The 25,502-nt window shown below is 35.7% G+C and overlaps 1 protein-coding gene across 1 annotated transcript in view; it reads right to left on the reverse strand.

The window, feature by feature from the left end:
• The window catches only part of LOC123545014 (carbohydrate sulfotransferase 11-like), a 41,551-nt gene extending 16,516 nt beyond the window's left edge, over nt 1-25,035 (reverse strand). The window contains exon 1 of the mRNA XM_045331230.2: nt 24,294-25,035. Within this exon, the coding sequence (XP_045187165.1) occupies nt 24,294-24,704 (411 nt within the window). The 5' untranslated portion in view covers nt 24,705-25,035. The remainder of the gene's footprint in view (nt 1-24,293) is intronic.
• Nucleotides 25,036-25,502: the final 467 nt, after the last annotated feature.

Genomic DNA, 25,502 nt, shown 5'->3' on the forward strand with positions numbered 1-25,502 from the left:
TTGCTTTCTGAGGACTGTATCCTGGTCTTATAGGAACGGAATTGAAACATGTATTCAAGTTGTAGACATGCCTTGAATCCTTCCATACTGTAGCTATCATCTTTCCATCTTCTGTTTGACGTGTCATATGTTGTCCTCTGTTCAATGTCCTAACCGAATCATCTTTCTTTCGGACTGACTTCTGTGGTTTCAAATCATATGACCATAATTTCCGCTCTATATTGAAAGACACACAAAGATGGGTTGAGCTGGCAAGAAACGCCTGTGCTAAAGGGATTGATGTGTAGAATGTGTCTAGAAACACTATATGGTTTCTTTGATACACTGGCTCAACCAGATGTTCAACAACCTCCTCGTTAGTCCTACTTCTTTTTTCCTCTAATATAAACTTGAAAATTCAAAACATACCCAGAAACGGCATCTGCTGACACGAATAATTTAAAGCCTCTCTTCAATAAATACCATTAACTGTATGTTTACTCTGCAAATAAGTACCATAGTATACGTTTGCAGGAAGAATGAATTTCAATGCAGTACCGCAGTGTAGTTTTACTCGTCCCATTACTAAGGAATTCAGTAGACTTTTGTGAGAAACTTGAATTTTAAGGCAGTAATCAAAGTGTATCCTGTAGACGTTATCTATTGCCCCGAATACCACAGTAGCTTAATGCAGGACATGCGAAACTCAAGACAGCGACGCAGCGTATTAATACATATTCACACAAAATAGCATGTACTGCCACAGTGATGCAGTGACCGTTTAAATATGTGACTTTTAATAAATAACATTAACTGTATGTTTTACATGCATATAAACACCATAGTAGACTACTGCAAGATACAAGAAATTATAAGTTGTGCCACAGTGTAGTTATACCAATAACAATACAATGGACATAACTACCATAGTGTAGCAACCGTTTTACATAAAAATTACCGCAGCGTAAAAATGTAGTATATTTTTGCTAATTCCTTCTATTTTCAATTGCGAAAAAATACGATTTTTACCCAAATACTGCATTATGTGCTATGGAAATGAGCACCCCCATTTTTCTGGTACGTATTAGTCGTCTGCAGTAGCCCGCCTGCAAAACAGTAGTGGTAATGGAGAACCCCAAAAATATAGTCTGCATCTGGCGGCTGAGGTAGTGTGTCGGTGTACGATAGCGGTAGTCGAAAGGATATATTCCAAAATCTATTTGAAACAAAACTTTACCTAACTATGTACTTTAATGAAGTTTTCATATTAAAGTGAAAAGCAGAGCAAGTTGAAAATGTATATAATACTGTATTGCCAAATAAAAGTAATATTTAAGAATATGAATATGACATCTGAAATATTAAGAAAGACATTACATATTACACATCTAATATATATTTTTTGCTTTAAGTAAGAATACTGAAATTATATTGCAGCTGTAGTCTAGCACATAAAACATGAAAATATGTTATGATAGCTTAGATTTTATAAAAGAATTACTCTGTTTAGCTTAAGCGGACTGTCTATATAGTCAGCTTCACAATTAAACACATGTTAATACATGAAGCATAATACTGAACATATACCTATGTACACAAAAGGAATATTTACGCAAAAGAAACAGTGTCTGTAATAAACATTAAAATCAGGAATTACATTAATTATACTGCACCACTGAAAAAAATGTTTTACACAAAACACGAGCCGTGAATTAAACTGACGGCAAACTGTAATTGCTATGCGACCGATGGAGACTAGTATCTTTACTGTTCGCTATTTACTCAGTAATATTTAGGGAACAACACTATTAACATTTAATGGTATAATCTAAATTCGTAGGTGGTCAAGTCCATGATAATAATTTATCACTGTTAATTCTAAAGCTTGTAAATATTTTTTACTGATTCTTCCTACTGTCATAAGATCAACGTTAAACTCAGACAATTTAAATTCCCGAGAGAAAGAAAATAGTACGAAATAAAGACAAAAGAAAGTGAGAAATATATCAAAATGCAGTAACCATCACCTATCACTTGTAATAAGTGGGGAAACATAACTTTTTTGACCGAGCTTGAAACAACACTGACCGTATATTGCTTACCCCTAAGCAATATTACAATACACTGAAATCTAAAGGGTGATTAAACATTTCATTCAATTAATTATTATATGTTATTCAAAACAAAACAAAAATGCGAGCGTGTGCAATCACGGGACTAAAATGATAAATAAGTAAATAGATAAAGCAACTTTCAACCAAATAATTAAAAAACACTAAGTCAAAGTGAATAGACAAAAGGATAAGGACAGGGTGTTTTATCCGGATCCCAAAAAGGACTCTTAAATTTTAACTTATAATAGGGTTTTTTTAAAACAAGTTTGATCTTCCGAAAGTCACATAGCCTTGATGAACGCATAATTTCGCCTTTTTTGAACCTCCTTTCAATATTTTACTCTCTATTCATAAAATAAAGCAGTCATATTTCGATATTTATCGTCAAGATATATGTATATCCTGTGTATTTAAGGATTTATATGTACCAATATAAAACCTGGTCCATGTAAGGAATCTTACACTTTTTACGCAAAATAATTATTAGCATAATTCTCTATATGGATTCTTGTATATCCACCCCCCCCACCCCCAGAGAACCACAGGTGGCAGCTTCTTGCCTAGGATATAGTATGAGTCCATAAGCCATATACACATCAAATTATTACAATTATTATGTTTTCTCAGATAACAAAATATGCTAAGGAGTAATTTTGAAAAATGTTTTGCCGCTATGACAATGATCCATTAGAAAGTTGTTTATGAGCATTTTGACATGTGCATTGCTTCCTGGTCCGTTATTCTTTTTCAAAAAATTATTTCTGTATCAATGCCTGGCCGTCTTTGGGCAAGTGAATAATCTTTCAGAATTTTTTTACTTCAAAGCCCAGCTCCAACACACAACGAGAGAGCAACGGCGTACAAAACGGTAGTTTTCGCTCTACCCAAATAAATCTCACACATTTTCGCACCAACGTCAACCCTTAAAACACATCAAGCGCACCATGCTAGTTAGAAATAGCGTAACAAGCGGTCAGAACAGGCTGGCCCCTCAAATATTCGGCAATGCTCATTTTCACCTTGTGACGCAGCTAGCTCAAAAAGTGATTGATACAAATTGCCGAAAACCTGCATGCCTCTTTATCACGATATTAACTTGAGCATCTTCTATTTTTCGTCATGCTCATACGCGTATTTCTAAAGTCATTGCCCCTGAGATAGTAAAAAATCACATTTTCATCTGTTGACGACCTATAGAAATTTGTTCACACAAAGCCTATGCAAAACAGAGATGCTAGCAGACGACAATATTTTCTGTAACAGCTTCCGAGTACCTACGGGTAACCGCGGAAAAAGCAAGAATATTTGAAGAAATGCTCACTTTACCCACTAAAATGCAAAAGGACCAAGAAACCCATTTTAAACTTTAAAACAAATAACACGTAACACAAATTGAATAATTTATCCACATGTTTAGAGTTGGCGTTTTTTTATTATTATTATTTGAGGAAACTATCTCATTTAATCTGTTATATTTGAAGAAGTCCCGCTTCCAACAGGGATTACATAAACTGAGGTGGGTCTATTTAAGGATGTTGGATACGTTTCAGGCCAATTTGTTCTACAATTAAGAATTTTTTCATACTTTGCATGTTTGAAGATCTTTAGTATCTATTTCATATAAAAGCAAAAAAACGGTAGGTCACCGAACTCCTTTTCATTATATCGGCCATTTTCTACACACACTGTCAAGACAAATGTGAAATTTGAAAAACCTGGAAAAATTGGGGGTACATTTCAAAACACAAACTATCTTTATCAGTTGTAAAATAATTGTATTTCTAACAATTCAGTTTGAATATGCTATGAAGTCAGTATGAAATTTTAATGATTTTTCACATAATACTGTTACTCATTTTCACAAGGCAATATAATTACCCCACCCACTTTTTTCCAATGGGACCAGTACTTGTATCAGTCTAAAGATAGCATAACATTATTTCTACAATTAAGATTTTTGAAATACTTTTTGTATATATTGTGTCTCAAAATTGCTTCAAAATAAGGGTAAAAAAATTGGGGGTCACCGAACATATAAGACAGATATTCTGTATTTTATCATGAAAGACCAAAATTTTAGAATATTGGGGTCTGCTGGCAAATAAGCTGTAACAACAAATATTTTCATGAAAAAAAACGCCTAAACAATATGAACATGTGTGCAAAACATAATTTTAAATAACAAAATAGTTCCAAACCATTTACATCGACATTTCATCATAAAAAAACAGATGTAATATTACCCACCCACTTTTTTAAAGTTAAATATGAATTAAATTAGCATTGTTAACACTCCAGCATGAATATACTATAACAATCTTCACCAAAGTAAAAAAACAATATTCATGGCTACATAATTCTGGAATGTGTTGCATTATGGGGATGACCCGACCAGTATATTAAGAGTAATGTGCCCCTGATATAGTAAAAAATAGCAATATTTACCCATTTTTTACAACTGTATCATTTTTATTTAAAGAAATCTCTAATAAACTTAGAAAATTGTCTAAAATAGACAATTAGTACGGCCTTAGGGTCTTGCAAGACCTAGATTTCAGGCATTTTCAGACCAGCAAATCCAGAGTTATCTGTCCCTGTTATATAAAAAGTTGCAATATTTGACAATTTTAACGCTCTAGTTTGAACATTTTCATAACAATTTTGATCAGATTTAATGGCAATGTATACGAGCACAAGCTCTTGGAATAACTCGATTTTGGGTATGATCAGACCAGCTTGTCCGGGAAATTATGTGCTCCTGATATATCACAAAAGCTGTCTGTTAACAGCACACTTGAAAGGGTTTAGGAGATACAGATGCAGACACAAAATTGAAGGCTTTGAGTTGTGACCTTGACTTTGAACCGACATGGTGGACTCATGGGTTCTGCACATTGTCTTGATGAGGTGATCATTGAACCAAGTTTCATGAAAATCCTTCAACATGTTCAAGGGGTTTAGGAGATACAGAGTGGACACAAAATGTTATGGAAGGACGGAAGATGGAAGGACAGAAGTAGGGAAGGATGGACAGAGACCATTCCTATAACCCCCACCACTTGTGGCGGGGGAGTTATAAACACCACGACAATACCTTCAATTCAGCACCTATAAAATTTCATGTTGTGATAATTTCCTACAAAAACAAGTCCCAGTACTGTACCGTATTATCATTTTCTAACAGATGGTTAATCACCTTAAATATTTCTAACAGGTAGTGAACCACCCCAAGTAATCTAAAATATTTCTAATTGTCACTCAAAAATGTTCTGGTATGTAGGACTCTCAATGAAAATTATCTTATATCATATATGATAATAAATCACCTTAATGTCCAGAAGTTGTGTTGAGCTACCTTAAATAATTCTTCCTGTAGTAAGTTACTGAATTAAACCACTAAGCTACTTCTAATCAGGCCATAGAAATATATAAAGTGTGTAGTAGACCAAAAACCTATCAAAGTATCTTTCAAGTTCAGAACTGACTAGTACTGAAATAAATAAATTTCTTTTTAATTCACTGCACAAGATATTATATTTTGAAATTCTATTAATTGACTATTTGAGAAAAAGTACCTTGGACCTTGCATCAATGAAATTTACCAAATTCTCTAATATAAAGCAAAGAAAACCTGTAATTTGTTCATAATAATATTAAACAGTAATGTTCAAATCAAATAAAAGTACATGAATTTGTATACTGGGTATAAATACTCAAACAGATTTTCTGAAAATCTATTAATAGAACAGTTTTACTTTATGCTAAAATTAGTTAACCACTGGACCAATGAAAAATCAATACTACCTTGTAATGAGGATGTGGAAAATTGCTGGAATCCCAAAATGTGTACTGTAACTAATAAATGGGGATCCAGAAACTGAATAAAAAAAATAGGACAAGTCTAAAAATAAATTCCACTGACTAAGATTAGTAACAAAGTACTGGCTTGTTGAATATACCTTTTAATTGTTAAATATATTGTTTTTAAAATAAATTTTTATTTTGATGGCAATTTCAATAGATTTCAATAGATTTAAGAGATAAAATTTAGCTTGAAAAGAGATAGATAGAAGATACATCCAAAGAACTATAAAATACATTATAGCTATTTGATACAACATGCAGAATCCTTCATCAATTATAGTTTAATTCTGTTAAAATCCCTTTTACCAAGTTAATGTGACTTGTGAATTTTCTTTCTATCTTTTACAATAGCACATCATCTTGGCTGATAGTGATTCTTTTTTTTTCATTTGTACTTTATTGAAATCACTCAAAAATCCTAACTTATTACTGAAATACTAAACAGTTGTAAAAAATTCAACATCCAATTTTGAAAAATTTTGATTGATTTAAATACACATTAATTTTACATCCACTCTAAACCTGTATGATATAATGAACACAATTCTCTCAGATCACTAGCTGTTTACTGGAGGAATCACCGTGTAAAAGACATATCAAAATAAGTGTAGACCAGTCTGTAAATACTGTCTCTTCTGTCAATGATAAACCTGTTTCCAAACTTTTCCATATACTAAAAGTTTTCATTTTACTAGTATAATCTTTCTATGTATGTTGTTTCGTCAGAATCACCGGATTTTTTTCTGTATCCTAAACTCAGTGTTGTCGACCTCTGTAACTGACTTTGTACTTCTGTTCTGTCACCCACTAACATTATTCATAAAATTTCTTCACTTGACAAATTAATCACCACATATGTATAAACATCAACAAATGTGTGAAGTCTGGAGTACATCTGACATTGTACTTATAATATAAAATTAGTGAGTATCCTGCACAAAGCTCAGCAAAAATTTCTCTCAGAATTGATAATTTATAAATTAATGTTACTTCAAAAACTTGTCAATCTGACTGCACATCATTTAACGACCACACATTTACAGTTGACACCTCATCACGAACTCTCACTGGGGCTGCATTATTGTACTCGCCGTTACTTGGAACTTTACCAGTTATAAGAAGGAGAAATGTGGTCTGTTCTGCTCTTTATTATTTCCTTAGTATCTGTTCTACCAAGACATTTCTCAAACTGTACTCTACTCATATCTGGTTCTGAAAATAGACATAATCATATCTGGTTCTGAAAATTGACAATCAATACAATTCGCATTGTTACAGAATACTAACTTGATTACTTATAATTAAATATTTTAAAATTATGTATACTAGGTCTTTATTAATTCATTCATAAATCATCATGATAAAACATATTTAAGCACAATGGTCCATTACTCCAGAAAAGATAAAAGAACTTTAAGGCCTCAACAGACGTTAAGTTCTAGTTGTACAACACTAATTATCTCAAAGATGTACTATTTTAAAATTGCACATCTTTCACACTTAAACAGTATTCCACTCCCTAGTATACATAGTGCATTAGGTACTGAAAAGAATGTAACCATTCTTAATAAAAAATAATATCCCATGAATATGATTATAAATGCATGACACAAATGAGTCACGCCATAAGAAAACCAACATAGTGGCTTTGCGACCAGCATGGATCAAGACCAGCCTGTGCATCCACGCAGTCTGATCAGGATCAATGATGTTTGCTTTCAAAGTCTATTGCATTTAGAGAAACCGTTTCATAGCGAACAGCATGGACAAGACTGTGCAGATGCTGGTCGGAAAGGCAATGTTGGTTTTCTCATGACGCGGCTCAAATCATTTAACTTTTCACATAGTGACTTTGCGACCAGCATGGATCAAGACCAGCCTGTGCATCCACGCAGTCTGATCAGGATCAATGATGTTTGCTTTCAAAGTCTATTGCAATTAGAGAAACCGTTAGCAAACAGCATGGACAAGACTGCGCGGATGCTAGTCGGAAAGGCATTATGTTGGTTTCCTCATGACGCGGCTCAAATCATTTAACTTTTCACATAGTGACTTTGCGACCAGCATGGAATAAGACCAGCCTGTGCATCCATGCAGTCTGATCAGGATCAATGGTGTTTGCTTTCAAAGTCTATTGCAATTATAGAAACCATTTCATAGCGAACAGCATGGACAAGACTGTGCTGATGCTGGTCGGAAAGGCAATATGTTGGTTTTCTCATGACGCGGCTCAAATCTTACAAAATAGAATATGTCCTAATCTGTAGGTCAAGAAAGATTTACGAAATCAAGGAATAGCATCGAACACACGATAACATTTGGCTGTACATCTTAAATTTAATTGGTGTTGTACAACAAAAACCTACCGTCTGTTGAGGGCTTTAGAATGAACTAAAATAATTAATAGCGAGCACAGCTCGCGAGCAATTGCGCGAAGCGCAATTGCGAGCACGTAGCTCGCCTTACGGCAATGTGTAGGCGAATATAACAAAGGTGTGCCGAATGGGGCAAAGTGATGTAGCTGAAAAATTTTCCTCTCGTCTGGGCGCCGCCATTTTGTTCTACTTCCGTCAAAGTCGGGAAAATTGTTGTTTTTTTTAAATTTTATATTTGAGTTACAATCTCTATGTTCATTAGGTGTCTTTATTTTTAAAAAAGTTATGTTATGGAAATAATTTCAATTTTGCTTTTATTTTACAAAGTGCGTGTCCCTAGAGGACAGGTGCTCACAGGAAATGCTTTGTTGGCAGTGAATACAGAATTTTCATTTGATTGCGGGCATATTATCCATCACTCAAAAATAAGGCAAGAAAGATTTCCAGTTGGTAGAAAAAAATATGATTTTTTTAAAAGATCAAGCATTGGCCAGAAAATGGGATAAAATATCATAAATAAGCATAAAGGCATAAGAACGCCACAAACAGGTAATGACGTCACCGTGACACCGGCTTTCCATAAATTTTGCAACGTATGATATTCGCTGTTACAGGTATAATGACACTAAATTTTTGTTTCTTTTCAAGTGAATATGTTCTTGGAATTGTTTTATGCAGTGAATAGTTTCTTTGCCGTTTAAGCTACGCTCGCTCAGAGGCTTTGCCTTTTTCATATTAAACAATTACAGTACAGTATGATCAACAATCAAATGACAATACAATATATTTAACATGACTCACCAGACTTTTGGAATCTGTAAACCATAAATGAACAGGAACAATGCCACACCACTCGTGACAACTTCCGCATTCATTCTGGTGCTGTGCTATTTTGTGTTGATGTCGTATGTATTTCCATGTTTTTTCTCCAGTATTTATTTTGGAAATTTTATGGAAAATGTAGACAAGCTTACTGTCGCCGAGTGGCTGCTTTTAAATTTCTGACTTTTGTAAGCTGCCTTGACAAGGGGTCCAATTCAATAAGTCCTTCCTTCCTGCCATTCTGGAAACTGGATAAAGTCCTCATGGATCGCTAGTGTAGGAATTCTGAATGCCAGACAAGTGTCATTTTTACGAACCATATTTAGATCTATAGAATACTTCACAGTCTGTTCCGGTACTTTCGACAGCTAACAGTTACTGCCTAAAACTGATGGCAAACGTAAAACAAATGACAGACGTAGTGAGACGAAGATTCGTCAACTTTTTAGCCAAAAAACTGCATCAAGACGACACTTCCGCATTGCGCCCAAAACAAACGACCGCTTTACAAAAACCGGTGAATGTCGTTTAAAAATCCCGCGATAAACTTAGATTTAAAGCCTCAACGAATAGTTTCCTTCTACCTTTTCCATTAAGACGCCGATTATTGAAGATTCTCTTGGAAAGCAAGCAAGAAATAAGTAAAATTCAACACACTTAAATTTTTCGACTTTACGTAAACCGAGAGCATTCGCGCATGCGCACAAAATGTATCGAACTACCTTAAAGACAAAAAAGACCAATCAAACATTAAACTATATGTTTTTTAATATTCATAAGATCCGGAAAAGAATTAACTTTAATTTGAAGATACCGTTTTATTTATTTTTTAAATTCTAAACAGGTCCTTTTCTATTTAAGTAATTGTATCCGTCTTTGTTTATATAGACAATTTTATCAATTTACCCTTAGGTCGATGTTACTAAAAGTTCGTAATGTCCTGACAAAAAGGCTTGATATCTACAACTGACAACAATGTTTCAACCGCTACGAATATTCCATACAGACAAAACATTGTATTTTATCAATGAAGATAGTGCGCAACTGAAATATGAAAATTAGTTTTCCATTTGAGGAGGAAGTATACCTTAACATTAGTATGTGCGCATGCCTAACCAGAACCTCAGGTGATAATTTACGACCAGGTTTGCGATAAACTAAATATTCATCTTCCTGAAACAAATTCATTGAACTCTCCACCAACTTGTGCTTAATTGTTATTAACGCTGAAATAATGAATAAATTAGCAGAGAAACGCTACGAAACATTGTTGCGTTAAAATGACAAAATCGACGCCATGATGACACGTGTCCGTTACAGATCAAAGTTAATAGCTTTTGTCTATAAAGTACATTAATCTGAGCATTCTTTTTGTCTAAACAAAATTTTAATAGCCATTACTTGCCAAAATACTTTTATGAATCTTTAATCAATATTATGCGTCTTTTATTTACTTTTATTCTATACCTATTTTATCTATCCAATCGTGAACGTTCATTTGGAACACGTGACCGTACAATATATTACGGTATTTGGATGCACGTGCGTACAAAAATCCTGTATTTTCTGTATTTGGACGCTCGCGCGTACAAAAAATCCTGTATTTTCTGGGAGAGGGATAACGACAACAGGCCGCGCATGGTTGCAAAATGCGCATGCGTCAATTAGTTACTTTTTATAGATGTCGGAAATTCCAATATTTACATATCATTTAAGTTCCATATTGTGACGTATCCTACCGTACAGTATGACTTAGCAGGGTTGTCAACGTTATGTAACATACAACAAAATGATTATTAGCCTGATATGTCTCATTTATTTCCGTTTATGTGGCCTTGAAAACTATCAAGTGGACACGTCTGCGGATGAAATAACGATGTAGTAGTTTTATTTAAGGCCTTTATTTAACTGGAAGTGGTTAGTGCAATTTGAATTCGTATATTTTTTCTTATATACATAGGTTACACTTACCCCATGAAACTGCCACGTTTAATGCAATTTTGTTCAAAATAATTAATTACCTTGAAATAGAAAGTTTTGAGGTATGGTTCAAAATATTTAATTCGTGTAAAGCAAGTAGACAGATATACAAATAAACAAAAATCGCCAGCAGAACATTTAAAATAATGTTTCAATATAAAACATATGCAACAAAACTCCCTGTAACTTAGTGTTTCCTTTTGTAGATATCATTGCTTTCAAGTTAAAATTGTTAGTTAGACATGCACTTCAGAGGAAGGAAAACAGCATGTATTTCCTAAACCTAATTAGTTTATACTAATTTGTTTTAGCTCGATTGTGATGAAAGCTTCAAGCTTTTTTGGAACCACTCTCGAGTCCGCTTCCTGGAAAAACCAGCACTGGTGTAATATGAGAAGTCATGGTCGTGACCCCAATGGGGCTCGAACCCACGACCCCTGGATTGAGCGGACGACACCTTATCCACTAGACCACCGCTCCCCTTTCTAACCTAATTGTGATGTTTATTTGATTAAAATTCTAATCTTACATATCCGTTTTAGAGTTATTGCAGCCTTTCACAGTCACTGCCCTTGTGATAACTAACGAGAAAAATGAATGCAGTTCTCTAAAATTCAAACTATGTTTGAAGTGGATTAAATATGTAAGGGATCGGGTAGCTCTGTCAAAAGAGTTCGTCCTGTAAGCGAAAGGCCCCGTGTTCGAGTCCTGGTCACGCTGTACATTTTTTCTCACCCAGTGACATATCCCTCATGGAGCAGCCTATAAGCCACTTACGAGGCAAAAAACACGGTATCATAAGTTTACTTTTTGTGGCAACATACATTGAAATGGCAGCTTCAATATTTGACATATACATGAAGATAAGGTCTCACAATTTTTTCTACGACACGCACCATTTGAAATATTAGTGCTATATCGAATGATATACACAAAAGTTAATTGTGCAGAATTTGATCATATTTGCATCATTTTTTTCTACAAACGTTATTTGTACTGTTCTGAAATTACTTTAGCCATGCACCCACTGTTGTCATGGTCAGAGCAAGATCTGTATCATAAATACAGATAAAAAGGCTCCAACTGATGTCATGGTCCGGTAACAACAGCTAAAGTAGGTCTGTAAAAGTACTATAGATAACCAGGTCCCAACTGTTGTCATGATTGTGTTACAACAGTTAGAGCATGGTGTGTATAAGTACTATAGATAACAAGGCCTCAACTGTTGTCATGGTTGTGTAACAAAGACTAGAACATGGTCTGTATTAGTACTATAGATACGAACGATCAAACTTTTCTTATGGTTGTGTTACAACAGCTAGAGCATGGTCTGTATCAGTACAATAGATAAACTTGTTCCGGCTGTTGTCATTGACCGGTAGCAACAGCTAGAGCATAGTCTATATCATTACAATAGATAAACATGCTGCGGCTGTTGTCATTGACCGGTAGCAACAGCTAGAGCATGGTCTGGATCAGTACTATAGATAACCAGGCCCCAACTGTTTTCATGGTTGTGTTACAACAGCTGCAGTATAGTATAAATCAGTACAATAGATAGAAATGCTCCAGCTGTTGTCATGTTCGGTTACAACAGATAGAGCATGGTCTGTATCAGTACTATAGATAACAAGGCTCCAACTGTTGTCATGGTTGTGTAACAACAGCTAGAGCATGATCTGTATCTGTACTAAATATAACCAGGTCCCAACTGCTTTCATGATTGTGTTACAACAGCTGGAACATTGTCTGTATCAGTACTCTAGATAACCATGCCCAAACTTTTGTCATGGTTGTGTTACAGCAGCTACATCATGGTCTGTATCAGTACTTTAGATACCCAGACCCCAATTATTGTCATGGTTGTGTTACAACAGGTACATAATAGTCTGCATCATTACTTTAGATAACCAGACCCCCAACTGTTGTCATGGTTGAGTTACAAAAGCTAAAGCATGGTCTGTATCAGTATTATAGATAATCAGACCCCAACTGTTTTCATGATTGTTTAACAGCAGTTAGGGCATGGTCTGTAGCAGTACTACATGTAAACAGGCTCTGACTGTGGCCATGGTCCGGTAACAATAGCCGGAGAATAATCTGTATTAGTACTAACGATAAACTGGCCCCAGCTGTTGTTATGGTTGTGTTACAACAGCTAGAGCATGGTCGGAATCATCACAATAGAAAAACCTGCTCCGGCTGCTGTCATTGTCCGGTAGCAACAGCTAGAGCATAGTCTGCATCATTACAATAGATACACATGCTGCGACTGTTGTCACTTACCGGTAACAACAGCCAGAGCATGGCCTATATCAGTACTTTAGATATCCAGACCCTAACTGTTGTCATTGTTGTGTTACAACAGCTGGAGTATGGTATAAATCAGTACAACAGATACACATGCTCCGGCTGTTGTCATTGACCGGTAGCAACAGCTAGAGCATAGTCTATATCATTACAATAGATGAACATGCTCCGGCTGTTGTCATGGACCGGTAACAACAGATGGAGCATGGTCTGTATTAATACTATAAATACACAGGCTCCAACTGTTGTCATGGTTGTGTAACAACAACTTGAGCATTGTCTGTACTAGAATTATAGTATAGTATCAGTAATGTAACAAGGCCCAAACTATTCTCATGGTTGTGTAACAACAGCTAGAGCATAGTCTGCATTGGTACTATAGATACCAACGCCCCAGCTGTTGTCATGGTTCTGTAACAACAGCTAGAGCATGGTCTGTATCAGTACAATAGATAAACCTGCTCAGTCTGTTGTCATTGTCCGGTAGCAATAGCTAGAACATAGTCTATATCATTCCAATAGATAAATATGCTGCGGCTGTTGTCATTGACCGGTAACAACAGTTAGAGCATGGTCTGTATCAGTACTAAATATAACCAGGCTACATCATGGTCTGCATCATTATTTTAGATAACCAGATCCAAAATGTTGTCATGGTTGTGTTACAACAGCTGCAGCATTGTCTGCATCAATACTATAGATAACAAGACCCCAACTGTTGCTATGGTTGGGTAACAACAGTTGGAGCATGTTCTGTATAAGTACTATAGGTAAACATTGCTCTGACTGTGGTCATGGTCTGGTACCAACAGCTGGGGCAAAAATCTGTATCAGTACTAACGATAACCTGACCCTAACTGATGTCATGGTTGTGTAACAACAGCTAGAGCATGGTCTGTATTAGTACTATAGATAAACAGGCACCAACAATTGTCAAGGTTGCGTTACAACAGCTGGAGTATAATATGTATCAGTACTATACATAAACATGCTCCTGCTGTTGTTATGATCCGGAAACATCAGCTAGAGCATGGTCTATATCAGTGCATAAGATAAAATGCTCCGGCTGTTGTTATGGATCGGTAACAACAGGTGGAGCATGGTCTGTATTAGTACTATGAATAAACAGGCCCCACCTGTTGTCATGGTTGTGTAACAACAGCTGGAGCATGGTCTGTATCAGTACTATAGATGAACATGCTCCGGCTGTTGTCATGATCCGGAAACATCATCTAGAGCATGGTCTATATCAGTGCATAAGACAAAATGCTCCGGCTGTTGTTATGGATCGGTAACAACAGATGGAGCATGGTCTGTATTAGTACTATGGATAAACAGGCCCCAACTGTTGTCATGGTTGTGTAACAACAGCCAGAGCATGGTCTGTATCAGTACTATAGATGAACATGCTCCAGCTGTTGTCATGGTCCGGTTACAACAGCTACAGCATGGTCTGTATCAGTAATGTAGATAACAAGGCCCAAACTATTCTAATGGTTATGTAACAACAGCTAGAGCATGATCTGTACCTGTACTAAATATAACCAGACCCAAATGCGTTCATAGTTGTGTTACAACAGCTGGAGCATTGTCTGTATCAGTACTTTAGATAACCATGCCCAAACGTTTGTCATGGTTGTGTTACAACAGCCACATCATGGTCTGTATCAATACTTTAGATACCCAGACCCCAATTATTGTCATGACTGTGTTACAACAGGTACAGCATGGTCTGCATCAGTACTATAGATAATCAGACCCCAACTGTTGTCATGATTGTGTAACAACTGTTAGGGCATGGTCTGTAGCAGTACTATAGGTAAACAGGCTCTGACTGTGGCCATGGTCCGGTAACAATAGCCGGAGAATCATCTGTATTAGTACTTACGATAACCTGGCCCCAACTGTTGTCATGGTTGTGTTACAACAGCTAGAGCATGGTCTGTATTAGTACTATAGATAAACAGGCTACGGCTGTTGTCATGGTCAGCCAACAACAGCTACAGCATGGTCTGCATAAGTTCTGTTGATAACCAGGTCCCAACTATTCTCAGTTGTGTAACAACAACTAGAGCATGGTCTGTATTAGTACTACAGATACACAGGACCCAACTATTGTCATGGTTGTGTTACAACAGCTAGAGCATGGCCTGTATCAGTACAATATATATACATGGTCCGGCTGTTGTCATGGTCCGGTAGCAACAGCTAGAACTTGGTCTATATCAGTGCAAAAGATACAATGCTCCCGGGTGTTGTCCCTGGACCGGTAACAACAGATGAAGCATGGTCTGTATTAGTACTATAAATTCACAGGCCCCAACTGTTGTCATGGTTGTGTAACAACAACTGCAGCATGGTCTGTATTAGTACTATAGATGAACATGCTCCGGTTGTTGTCATGGTCAGGTTACAACAGCTTAAGCATGGTTATATCAGTACTATAGATAACAGACCCGAACTGTTGTCCATGGTTGTGTAACAACAGTTAGGGCATGGTCTTTAGCAGTACTATATGTAACACAAGGGTCTGACTGTGGCCATGGTTCGGTAACAAAAGCCGGGAATAATCTGTATTAGTACTAACGATAACCTGGCCCCAACTGTTGTCATGGTTGTGTTACAACAGCTAGAGCATGGTCTGTATCAGTACTATAAATAACAAGGCCCCAACTGTTTTCATGGTTGTGTACAACAGCAAGAGCATGGTCTGTATCAGTACAATAGATAAACCTGTTCAGGCTGTTGTCATTATCCGGTAGCAACAGTTAGAGCATTGTCTATATCATTACAATGGATAAATTTGCTGCGGCTGTGGTCATTGACCGGTAACAACAGCTAGAGCATGGTCTGAATCAGTACTAAATATAACCAGGCCTCAACTGTTTTCATGGTTGTGTTACAACAGCAGCTGGTGTATGGTGTAAATCAGTACTAATCTTTTAGTTTTTTCCACTTTTCTGTCCCTTTTTATCTTAGCATTTTTTTAATTCATACGTTGCAATGCTCTTTATTGAAAAAAAAACTCTCACTGGTAAATGTGTACAAAAAAGCAAACGGGGTTTTTGAAAATACCGAATATACCGTGCCTTCCTGTGCTTTCAAACCATGCCCAAAGTTAGGGCATGGTTATCTATAGTACCATTTTTCCCTTGATCCCAGTTTTTACAACTACACAACAGCCAGAACTATTATCTGTTACTGTAAAAACCCTGCTCTTCCTGTTTTTTAACACCAGACACAGTTAGGCATGATTATTAAAAACCCATTAAAACCGTACTCAATCTTTTCCCCCAAACCCACCACTACTTTTGGTCTGTTTAACTTATAATAAATATACTCTCTTACTATGTACCATATTTCTTTTAATTTGCTCCGAACCAAACTACAGCCCGGCTGTTGTTTAAAAACCACGAAAAAAGTCGTGCTGGTTAGTTATTTACTCTTGGGTTACCATGTTCCAGCTGCTGTCGGGGGTCATGGAAACTATATATAAATTTAAAATCCCAGCTGTTGTCATAAAAACTTTGAAAATAGTTAGAGCATTTTTTTCAATAGAACACTTTAAAAAAACCCAAAACACCCCAAAACATTTTCATCTGTTACAGATAAAAACCCTGCTCTTCCCCTGTTTTTATCAAAAAAATGACAACATTTAGGGCATGGTTTTTTCAATTACCATATTTACCATGCTCCCACTTTTGGTACTGCCAAAAAACCAGCCAAACAGTCATTGTAATACGAATTTTACCAGCTCTTCCCGTTGATCCAAAACCATGAAAACTTTTGGGGCATGGGAAATTTAAGTACCATATTTACCACTCCCACTGTTTTTTACTAAACCAAAACAACCCCCAAAAGCATGGTATCCCGAATCTGATATATACAACTTTTCCCCGTTTTTACAACCCCTACCCATTTGGGGGCATGGATATCTAAATTTCATATTTACCTGCTCCCACTGTGTTACTGAACCACAAAAACACCAAAATGTCATCTGTATACGATTATACCATGCTCTTCCTTTTGTTACCAAACAATGAAAACGCGGGGCAGGTTTATATAGTACTCTTTTTTTAAACCATGCCCCCTTTTTTTACTGAACCATAACACCCAGAACATGGTCATCTGTAAATACTGATATATCCCGCTCTTCCTGTTGTTACCAACCATGGCAACACTAGGCTGCTTATTATAGATCTCCATTTTTACCGTGCCCAAAGCATTGTTATGAACCCAAAAAAGCCAAAAAAGGGTCATCTGAAATATGTTATACCGCTTTTCCTGTTTTTCCCAAAACCCCAGACAACTTGGGACAGGGTTATCTAAATACTCATTTTTACATGCTCCCACTTTTGTACAAAACCCAAAAACAACCGAACATAGTCTCTGAAATACGATTATCCCATGCTTTTCCCCGTTGTTACCAAAAACCATGACAACAGGGGGGGGCATGGTTATCTATTACTCATATTTGCCATCCCCCCACTTTTGTTACGAACCGTAAAACAGCCGAACGGGTCTCGAAATATGATATATACCAGCTTTCCGTTGAAACCAAAAATGACAACGTTGGGGAAAGGTTAACTAATTACCATATTTACCATGCTCCTACTGTTGTTACTTATCCACAAACAGCCGAAAGGGTCATCTGAAATACTGTATATCCATGCTCTTCCTTTTTGGTACCAAACCATGACAACAGTTGGGCTGCTTTTTAAATATCATTTTACCGTGATTCCAGCATTGTGATAGAACCACAAAACAGCCAAAACAGGGTTCTGTAATACTGAATATAATGCTCTCCCCTTTGTTACCAAAACTGACAACATTGGGGCAGGGTTTTTTCATAGTACTCTATTTACCATCTCCCATGTTGTTACTAAACCACAACAACAGCCAACCCTGGTATCTGTAAAGATATAACCATCTCTCTGTTGTTCCCAAACCTGACAACGGGGGGGCGGAATCTATAGTACTTTTTTCCCCATGCTCCCACTGTTTTTATAAACCACAAAAACGCCAAATAGGTCATCTGGATCTTATATTACCATGCCTTCCTTTGTTAAAAACCGGACACTTTGGGGCATGGTTTTAAAAGTACTCTTTTTTTTCCATGCTCCCATGTTGTTACTAAACCACAAAAACACCAGAAAGGGCGTCTGTAATATGATTATCCATGCTCTTCTGATTTTAAAAAAAAACCATGACAACATTTAGGGCATGGTTATTTTAAAGTACCATATTTACCTGCTCCACTGTTGTTGCGAACCAAAAACAACACCCAAAAAAACAGGGTCCTGTAAACTAAATTTTAACCAGTTTTTTCCGGTTTTACCAACCATGAAAAATTTTGGGGGATGGTTATCATAGTACCTATATTCAAAAGACAAAAACACCAGAACAATTCTTCGAATACTGATATAAATTTGCTCTTCATTTTTTTCCCAAACCATGAAAAACAGTTAGGCATGCTTTGTAAATACCTTTTTACCTCACCAGCAGTTGTTTCAAACCACAACAACACCCAGAACATGGTCATCTGTAAAATGAATTTACCATGCTCCCCCCCCTGTTGTTCCAAACCATAAACCCCCAGTTGGGCCCAGGTTATTGTAGTACTTCTATTACCATGCTCCCATTTTGGACTGAACCCAAAACACCAAACAGGGTCATCTGTAATACTGATATTACCTTTGCTTTTTCCTGTTGTTACCAAACCATGACAAAAGATGGGTCAGGGTTTTTTAACTTACGCATATATCCCGCGCTCCTGCGTTCCTACCAACCACGAAAAAGGTCAATTATGGTTAACTAGAGTACGATATTTTCATGCTCCAGCTGTTTTTACCATACCGGAAAAATAGTGGGAAATTGTTATTTTTTAGTCGCAAAATTACCCTGGCTTAAGCTGTTGAAAATTTACATTGGGTCATAATAAACTATAGTACTGTTTAATACAATGCTTCTTTGTCAAAACCAAGAGAAAAGTTGGGGATATACTCATAATCCCGTACTTAATCTTTGTACTGAACCATAATACATTTTGGTCATACTTAACATAGTGCTGAAAAATACTATGTTCTACCTGCTGTTACAAAACCCATATAACAGAAAGGGCATGGTTTTTTTATAAACCTATATGGACCGTCACAACTTTGCTACGAACCTACCTACATTTTTTGGCATGGATAACTACACTTCGTTTTTTTAAAAGCCCAGTGTTAACAGAAAACACAAAGGTGGAGCAGGGTAACTAAGAATATATCTGGAAGGCTGGGGGCCCCGTTACCCGCAACTCCCCCGGAGTCTAGAGGCCCTGTTCCCGGGACCACTAGACAATACACGGACATGCTAAGGTCGGTAATCTATGCACTGGAATTACAAAAACAAATATTTTTATCTATATAAAGGGTTGACGTTTTAAAAGTTTTTTCTCGTATTTTCCATTGCTTTAATGTTTAGGGGTTGGAAACTCACGGGAAAACTGTCCCGGGTCTATTACTCATAGCCTTGATCAGTCCCCAAACCCCCATTTCATGACTGTCAGGAGAACGCATATAACGTGCATTTTCGCACATGAAAGTTGGGGCGTCAACCATGCCAATGGCCGATGGCGTTGATCTGCCTTAAACGTGGCATTCTTTGAAGGATATTCTTTTTTTTTTTTTTTAACGTATCCTTTAAATCGTCGACAAACTTTCAAGTGCGATAAATGTTTTGAATAGAAAATTCGTACATGTCGCTTTTGCGGGAAAAAGACTTTTTTGCACGGGCAGCCCGGCAGCCCGTGCCCAAATGGGTTATCAATTTGAAAAATCTTTACACCGTGAGACCACTGCGTAAAAAATGAGCCCTTTTATTTTTTAACACGTCCCAGTGCGATTTTTAAAATATAAGGGCCTTTAGAGTGGTAACTTTTCAGTCGCTGAGTTTTTTAATAAAATTTAAAAAAACAAACGTAAAAAAAATTTTTTGCAACTAACTAACTTTACCAAATTCCCTTAAGGCTCACACTGGTTTACAGTACATGTGTAATTATTTTAAATTTGTCAATTTGCGCCGTTTTTTTCCCATGAGAAAAAAATAATAAAACCTATTTCCCGTGCTAACCAAGTTTTAAAAAAAAAATTTTTGAATCATCGTTCTTTTTAAGATAAAATATGTATCCGATATCTTCTTTTTTCAAATTTTTTACCTTCTCAGTATTTTTATTGATTGCCGGGCCTCTACCTGCCCCCCCACGGGTTATTTGAGGTCCGGTTACTGGACCCTAGTCACTTCCATGATATAACCATGCACCAGTTTAAAATCTAACCCGGACAACGCAGAGCATGGTTATCTAAAAAACTATATATACCTGTTCCAGCTGATGCTTTTGAAGCACGAAAAAATGCGGAGATATCTATGGACTCACGATACCATTCTCCAGCCCCTAGCTATCGAACTACGAGAACCTTAGGGCATTGTTTAGATGATACAAAACCCCCGCTTTTCTGCACTTAATTAAGGCCTCAAAAGACGGTGGTTTTAGTTGTACAACACTAATTTTCTCAAAAATGTCAATTTTAAAATTTTTACTTTGTCAAATAAGACCCGTATTCCACTTCCCTTAAAACACAGAGATTTTCTAGTTTTAAAATAGTATCGATGAATTTCCTTTTTAAAATCTATTGCAATTACAGAAACCCCTTAGGGAAAACATGGACCCCGACTGCACGGGGTGCTGGGCGGAAACGCACTGTGTGTGTTTTCTCAGGGCGGCCAAATCATTTAACTTTTTAGTGTCACCCTTTTTCCTATCTTGGAAGCCCTTTTTATTCAATTTGTGTTTATTATTTGGGAAAAAATTTCTGGGAATTTAATTTTACCTCCTCATCAAATAATTTTTTACCAATTTGTTTTCTTGCAACGTGGGGGGTACTAAGGGTAAAAATTACGAAAATTTAACATTCCCTTTTTTTAAGTCAAGACTTAGATTTACGAAAACATACACATGGTTTTTTTTGGTGTCTGTTAAAATTTTTTGTTAAAATTTAAAGGATTTAATTTTAAAAGTTAAATTAAACCCAAAAACCCACCGTCTGTTGAGGGGTTTTTCTGTTTCTAAATCTTCGAAAAAAGTCGGTGAATGTTTCTCTATAATTTTATATAAAATTTTTTATAGCAGTTTCATTTCAAATTTATATAGCAGTTAAAACCACTTATCAAAATCTTCATTATTTTGCGGCTTTGGGGCGACACTAGTGAAAATTGCACTCTAACAATAATTTCTTTTCTTTTACAGTGCTTTTTGGGTATAGCAGATGCTAACGTTTTCTATCAACGAATAATAATGTATTACCTTTTTAAAACATTCGCTTTTTAAATTTCGTAAATCTTTTCAATCAAAAGATGTTTTTTAATAACAGTTTAAGTCGTAAATAGCTTCAATTTTTCATTTTATACAATGAAAAATAACACGCCAAAAATTTAAAATGTATTTGGTGTCAGTTTGCATGCCAGTAAAAAAATATATGAAAAATTTATATAAAATTCAAATCTAAAAATTTAAAAAATTTCCAAGCAAACCTCTATACCCCAATATTCAAAGTCATCAAAGACTTTTTTTGCTTCTCCTTTTATACAACTGAACCCCTAATATGAACTCTCTTCCAAAAGAAAATTTCCCCATCCCTTCCATGATGATCGAAACCGGAAAAAGGGCAATTTTTCTAAAAATATTTTTAATGGGATCCTACAGTAGGGGCTAAATTTTAATGGGCTATTTTTAACATAATTGACATGCGCACTTTGCAAAACCCTGCGCGGGGCCCTTTGGGCGTTTATCCCCTCCCTATTTCTGTATTTGGACGATTTAACAGACCCTGTTAAACACATAAAGCCCCAAACGCGTGAAATGTTCCGAAAAGTAAACGGATAAATAGGGGCTCTCGCTTTTTTCTTCTTCTTCTTTTCTTGTACAGAATTGTTACGTTTGAAAATTTGGGTTTAATTTGAGTTTTTTTTTTTCAAAACCAAAAAAGATCAAGGATAAAAATGCATCTGATTTGATATAAAAAGTTCGTTAATAAAAAAAAAATTAAAATGGGTAAAAAAGGGTCATCAGATTTTTGGAAAATTTTTAAAAAAGGGCGCTAAAAGAAGCCGTTCCGGGCGAAAACCCAAAATTGGTATCAGCCCGACTTCTGAATAGCACCCCAGCAGTTTTTATTTAACGGTTTGAAACAAAATGGAAAGTTGAATGGCAGCGGGCGCGCGGTCCACCAAAACATGTCTGCTCTAAATTCAGTTTTCGTCGGATTTCCCAAAACTTTGACAATTTTTTGGCATTAATCTCGGCCGTTTTTATAACTAGCCAAATTTTTTTCCAGGGACTCTTTGATTTAGTCCTGAATGACCGAAAAAAAAGGGGGAATTTTGCCCTTTTCCGCTCTTTTAATCGAAAAGTTTTCTTCAAATTGCTGACAATGTTTGTGGGGTAATACTCACCAATATTTTCCCCCCAAAACGCCAAAAGGCTGTTTTTAGGGAGGTTGCACCATATATTTTTTTTTTAAGGAAGCGAAAAAAACCTTCAATGAAATTCGTTATTACGTATAAAGTGAAATAAAAATAAATAAAAAAGGGATTTAAAGGCTAACATTGTTCTGATTAATTAATTTGCCTCATACCAAGTGGGAAAAACTAGAAAGGCAGGAAAACAATTTCAGGAAAAATTTTTAAAAATTTAAACTATTATTTAGTAAAAATAAAATGATAAGAAAAAAAGGTTTTTTTAACATTGTACTGTACAAAACGAGATTATTTTGGGTCGTCCCCCACAAAATATAAAATAAATTAAAACCTAATAAATTGAAATGTCCTGCGGAAATTAATAAATAGAGGGTAGCTTGTGTTTTTTGGAAATGTTTGGGTGTAAAATTCTCTTAGGCCTTTTCAACAAAATGGCAGTTATTTTTAATACCCCATTTTTCGTTTCCCTAATGTTTGGTCATAATACAAAGCAAGCCCCAACATGTTTTGATTTGTAGACAATTATGCTTCTGACAATACAAATCACCTAGAAAGGCCCCACAACATTCCCCAAAGTAAAAATCAAAGGGTTGTTTTGGGGTTTTTTTTTTTTTAACTAAAAAATTATCCAAATAAAAGGGGATTTTTTAAAACTATTTAAACTAACCGAGATTAAAACTTTTTCCTGTTTAAAATAGAACTTAATTTCCCTTTTTTTCGAAGTATTCTTGCAAGTAAAATTTTAACTTTTAACTAGTGCTTCGTTATATGATGAACTGCAGGGGTAACATTTATTTTAGGGGGGGGTGGTCTAGGATTAAGAAATCTAGTTTGTAGGGGCTATATGGATACAGGGTGTTCCAGTTTTCAACAGTTATAAAAATTGATAAATAATTATGTCAACTTTTAGTCTCAGCAAGTTTTAAAGAGTGGTCCCGAGGATTTGTTCTTTGGGGTTTTAGTTTAGTCGGGGGTCAAATTAAAAAAGAAGAATGTTTAGGGGGAGGCTATTGCATGAAAAATCAGTGCCTGGGGTATGTCTCTGTGCTCAAAACTGGACAAGGGTCAATTCACTTGTCTAAAATTTTTTGAAAGTCCGTTCCAAAGGAACCGTGTCTGACCCGATTTTTCTCACCTTAGAAGTTGGTCTTAACATGCGTAGAGAAATTTTTCTTAATTTCTTGTACACGCAGACATATCCCTATCCCCTGCATTTAAAACTAAAATGACCAAAGCTTTATAGCTTTATTGAAATATATGACAATGGTAGTCTGAACCAGCAGTTGCTTATATATAGATTATATTGCATACTTACCGTGACACATGTACTTACATATCTAGTTTTTATATAATCACTTCCGTAGTCCTTCAAATAAAACTTATTTCCCTTTCGTCTCTTATCTGCATCACTTTTATCATTTGTTTTGTTAATGTATTTTATTTCGTGATGCTTCATAGACATGTCTGTTGTTTTGTTTTTAGCAACTTCATAGTCCGGTGTCTCTTGAACATTTGAAGTGGCATTTGATATTTCTAGTTGAACGAATTCCATTCTGCTTTCTCTCACTGCTTCATGTATCTCAATATCTTTCGCCAGCACTGTCGCAAAAGATAACAATGAAAGAAAGAATACAACTTGATAAATGTTCTTTCTTATTAATTCATTAATATTTATCACTTTCAATGTGCTTGTCCTAAATTTATTTAACGAACTGTTTAGTGTTACATTAACACAGTGATTCATTTCAATAATTATTCAATTACTAATCACATCACTAAAATTTTAAATTCAAATTTTCTTTCTTGGTATGTGGCTTTCGTTTGTGGATATTAAATCTTTCTATTCCAGATTACTAGCACATTTTGAAATCTGAAAAATCCTAATTTACTTATAATCAATAAATAATGAAACTGTGATCAAATAATTTGGTGGGAGTAGTTCTTTATAATGACACAAATGCATTAAGCAATTGAAACTTTATCTTAGTTTTGTAAACAATCTGGTTAAATCTCAAATTTTTTTATGAATACCTTAGCACTGTAAACTAAATAATTGATAAGCTATTGATACCTGACACAAGTACTTGCTAAACAGTTACCTTTCATCGTATGAATAAGTATATATATCAAATCATTATGTTGTTGAACATGTTTATTTTGATAAAGATATCACAATGATGTCGCATACACAAAGACAAATGGAAAAAGCGTGTTGAATCCCTGTGGGGCTTTTAGCTCTTGCGGGCAGTTCAGCTTTTGAAATACATATAGTGCCTCGTTCAATTGATCCCGCCTTGACAGGTTATTTCAGGGTGTATTTGTCGCCTGGGTCAATCTTAAATATGAGACTAAGTAGATGTTATTTTGTCTCAACAGGGTGTTTCTTTTTCATAACTCTGATTTTTATTATTTGAAGCAAGAAAATTCATTTGACATTTATTAACTACTTGACATTTAGCTGCATCATTGACTCGTTTGATTTATGAGGCAGACTTCAACATTGAGTCTGAATACTAAACTATCAGTGTCTCGAGTCGTTAAT

The sequence above is a fragment of the Mercenaria mercenaria genome, chromosome 15 (genome assembly GCF_021730395.1).
Source record: "Mercenaria mercenaria strain notata chromosome 15, MADL_Memer_1, whole genome shotgun sequence".
NCBI lineage: Eukaryota > Metazoa > Mollusca > Bivalvia > Venerida > Veneridae > Mercenaria > Mercenaria mercenaria.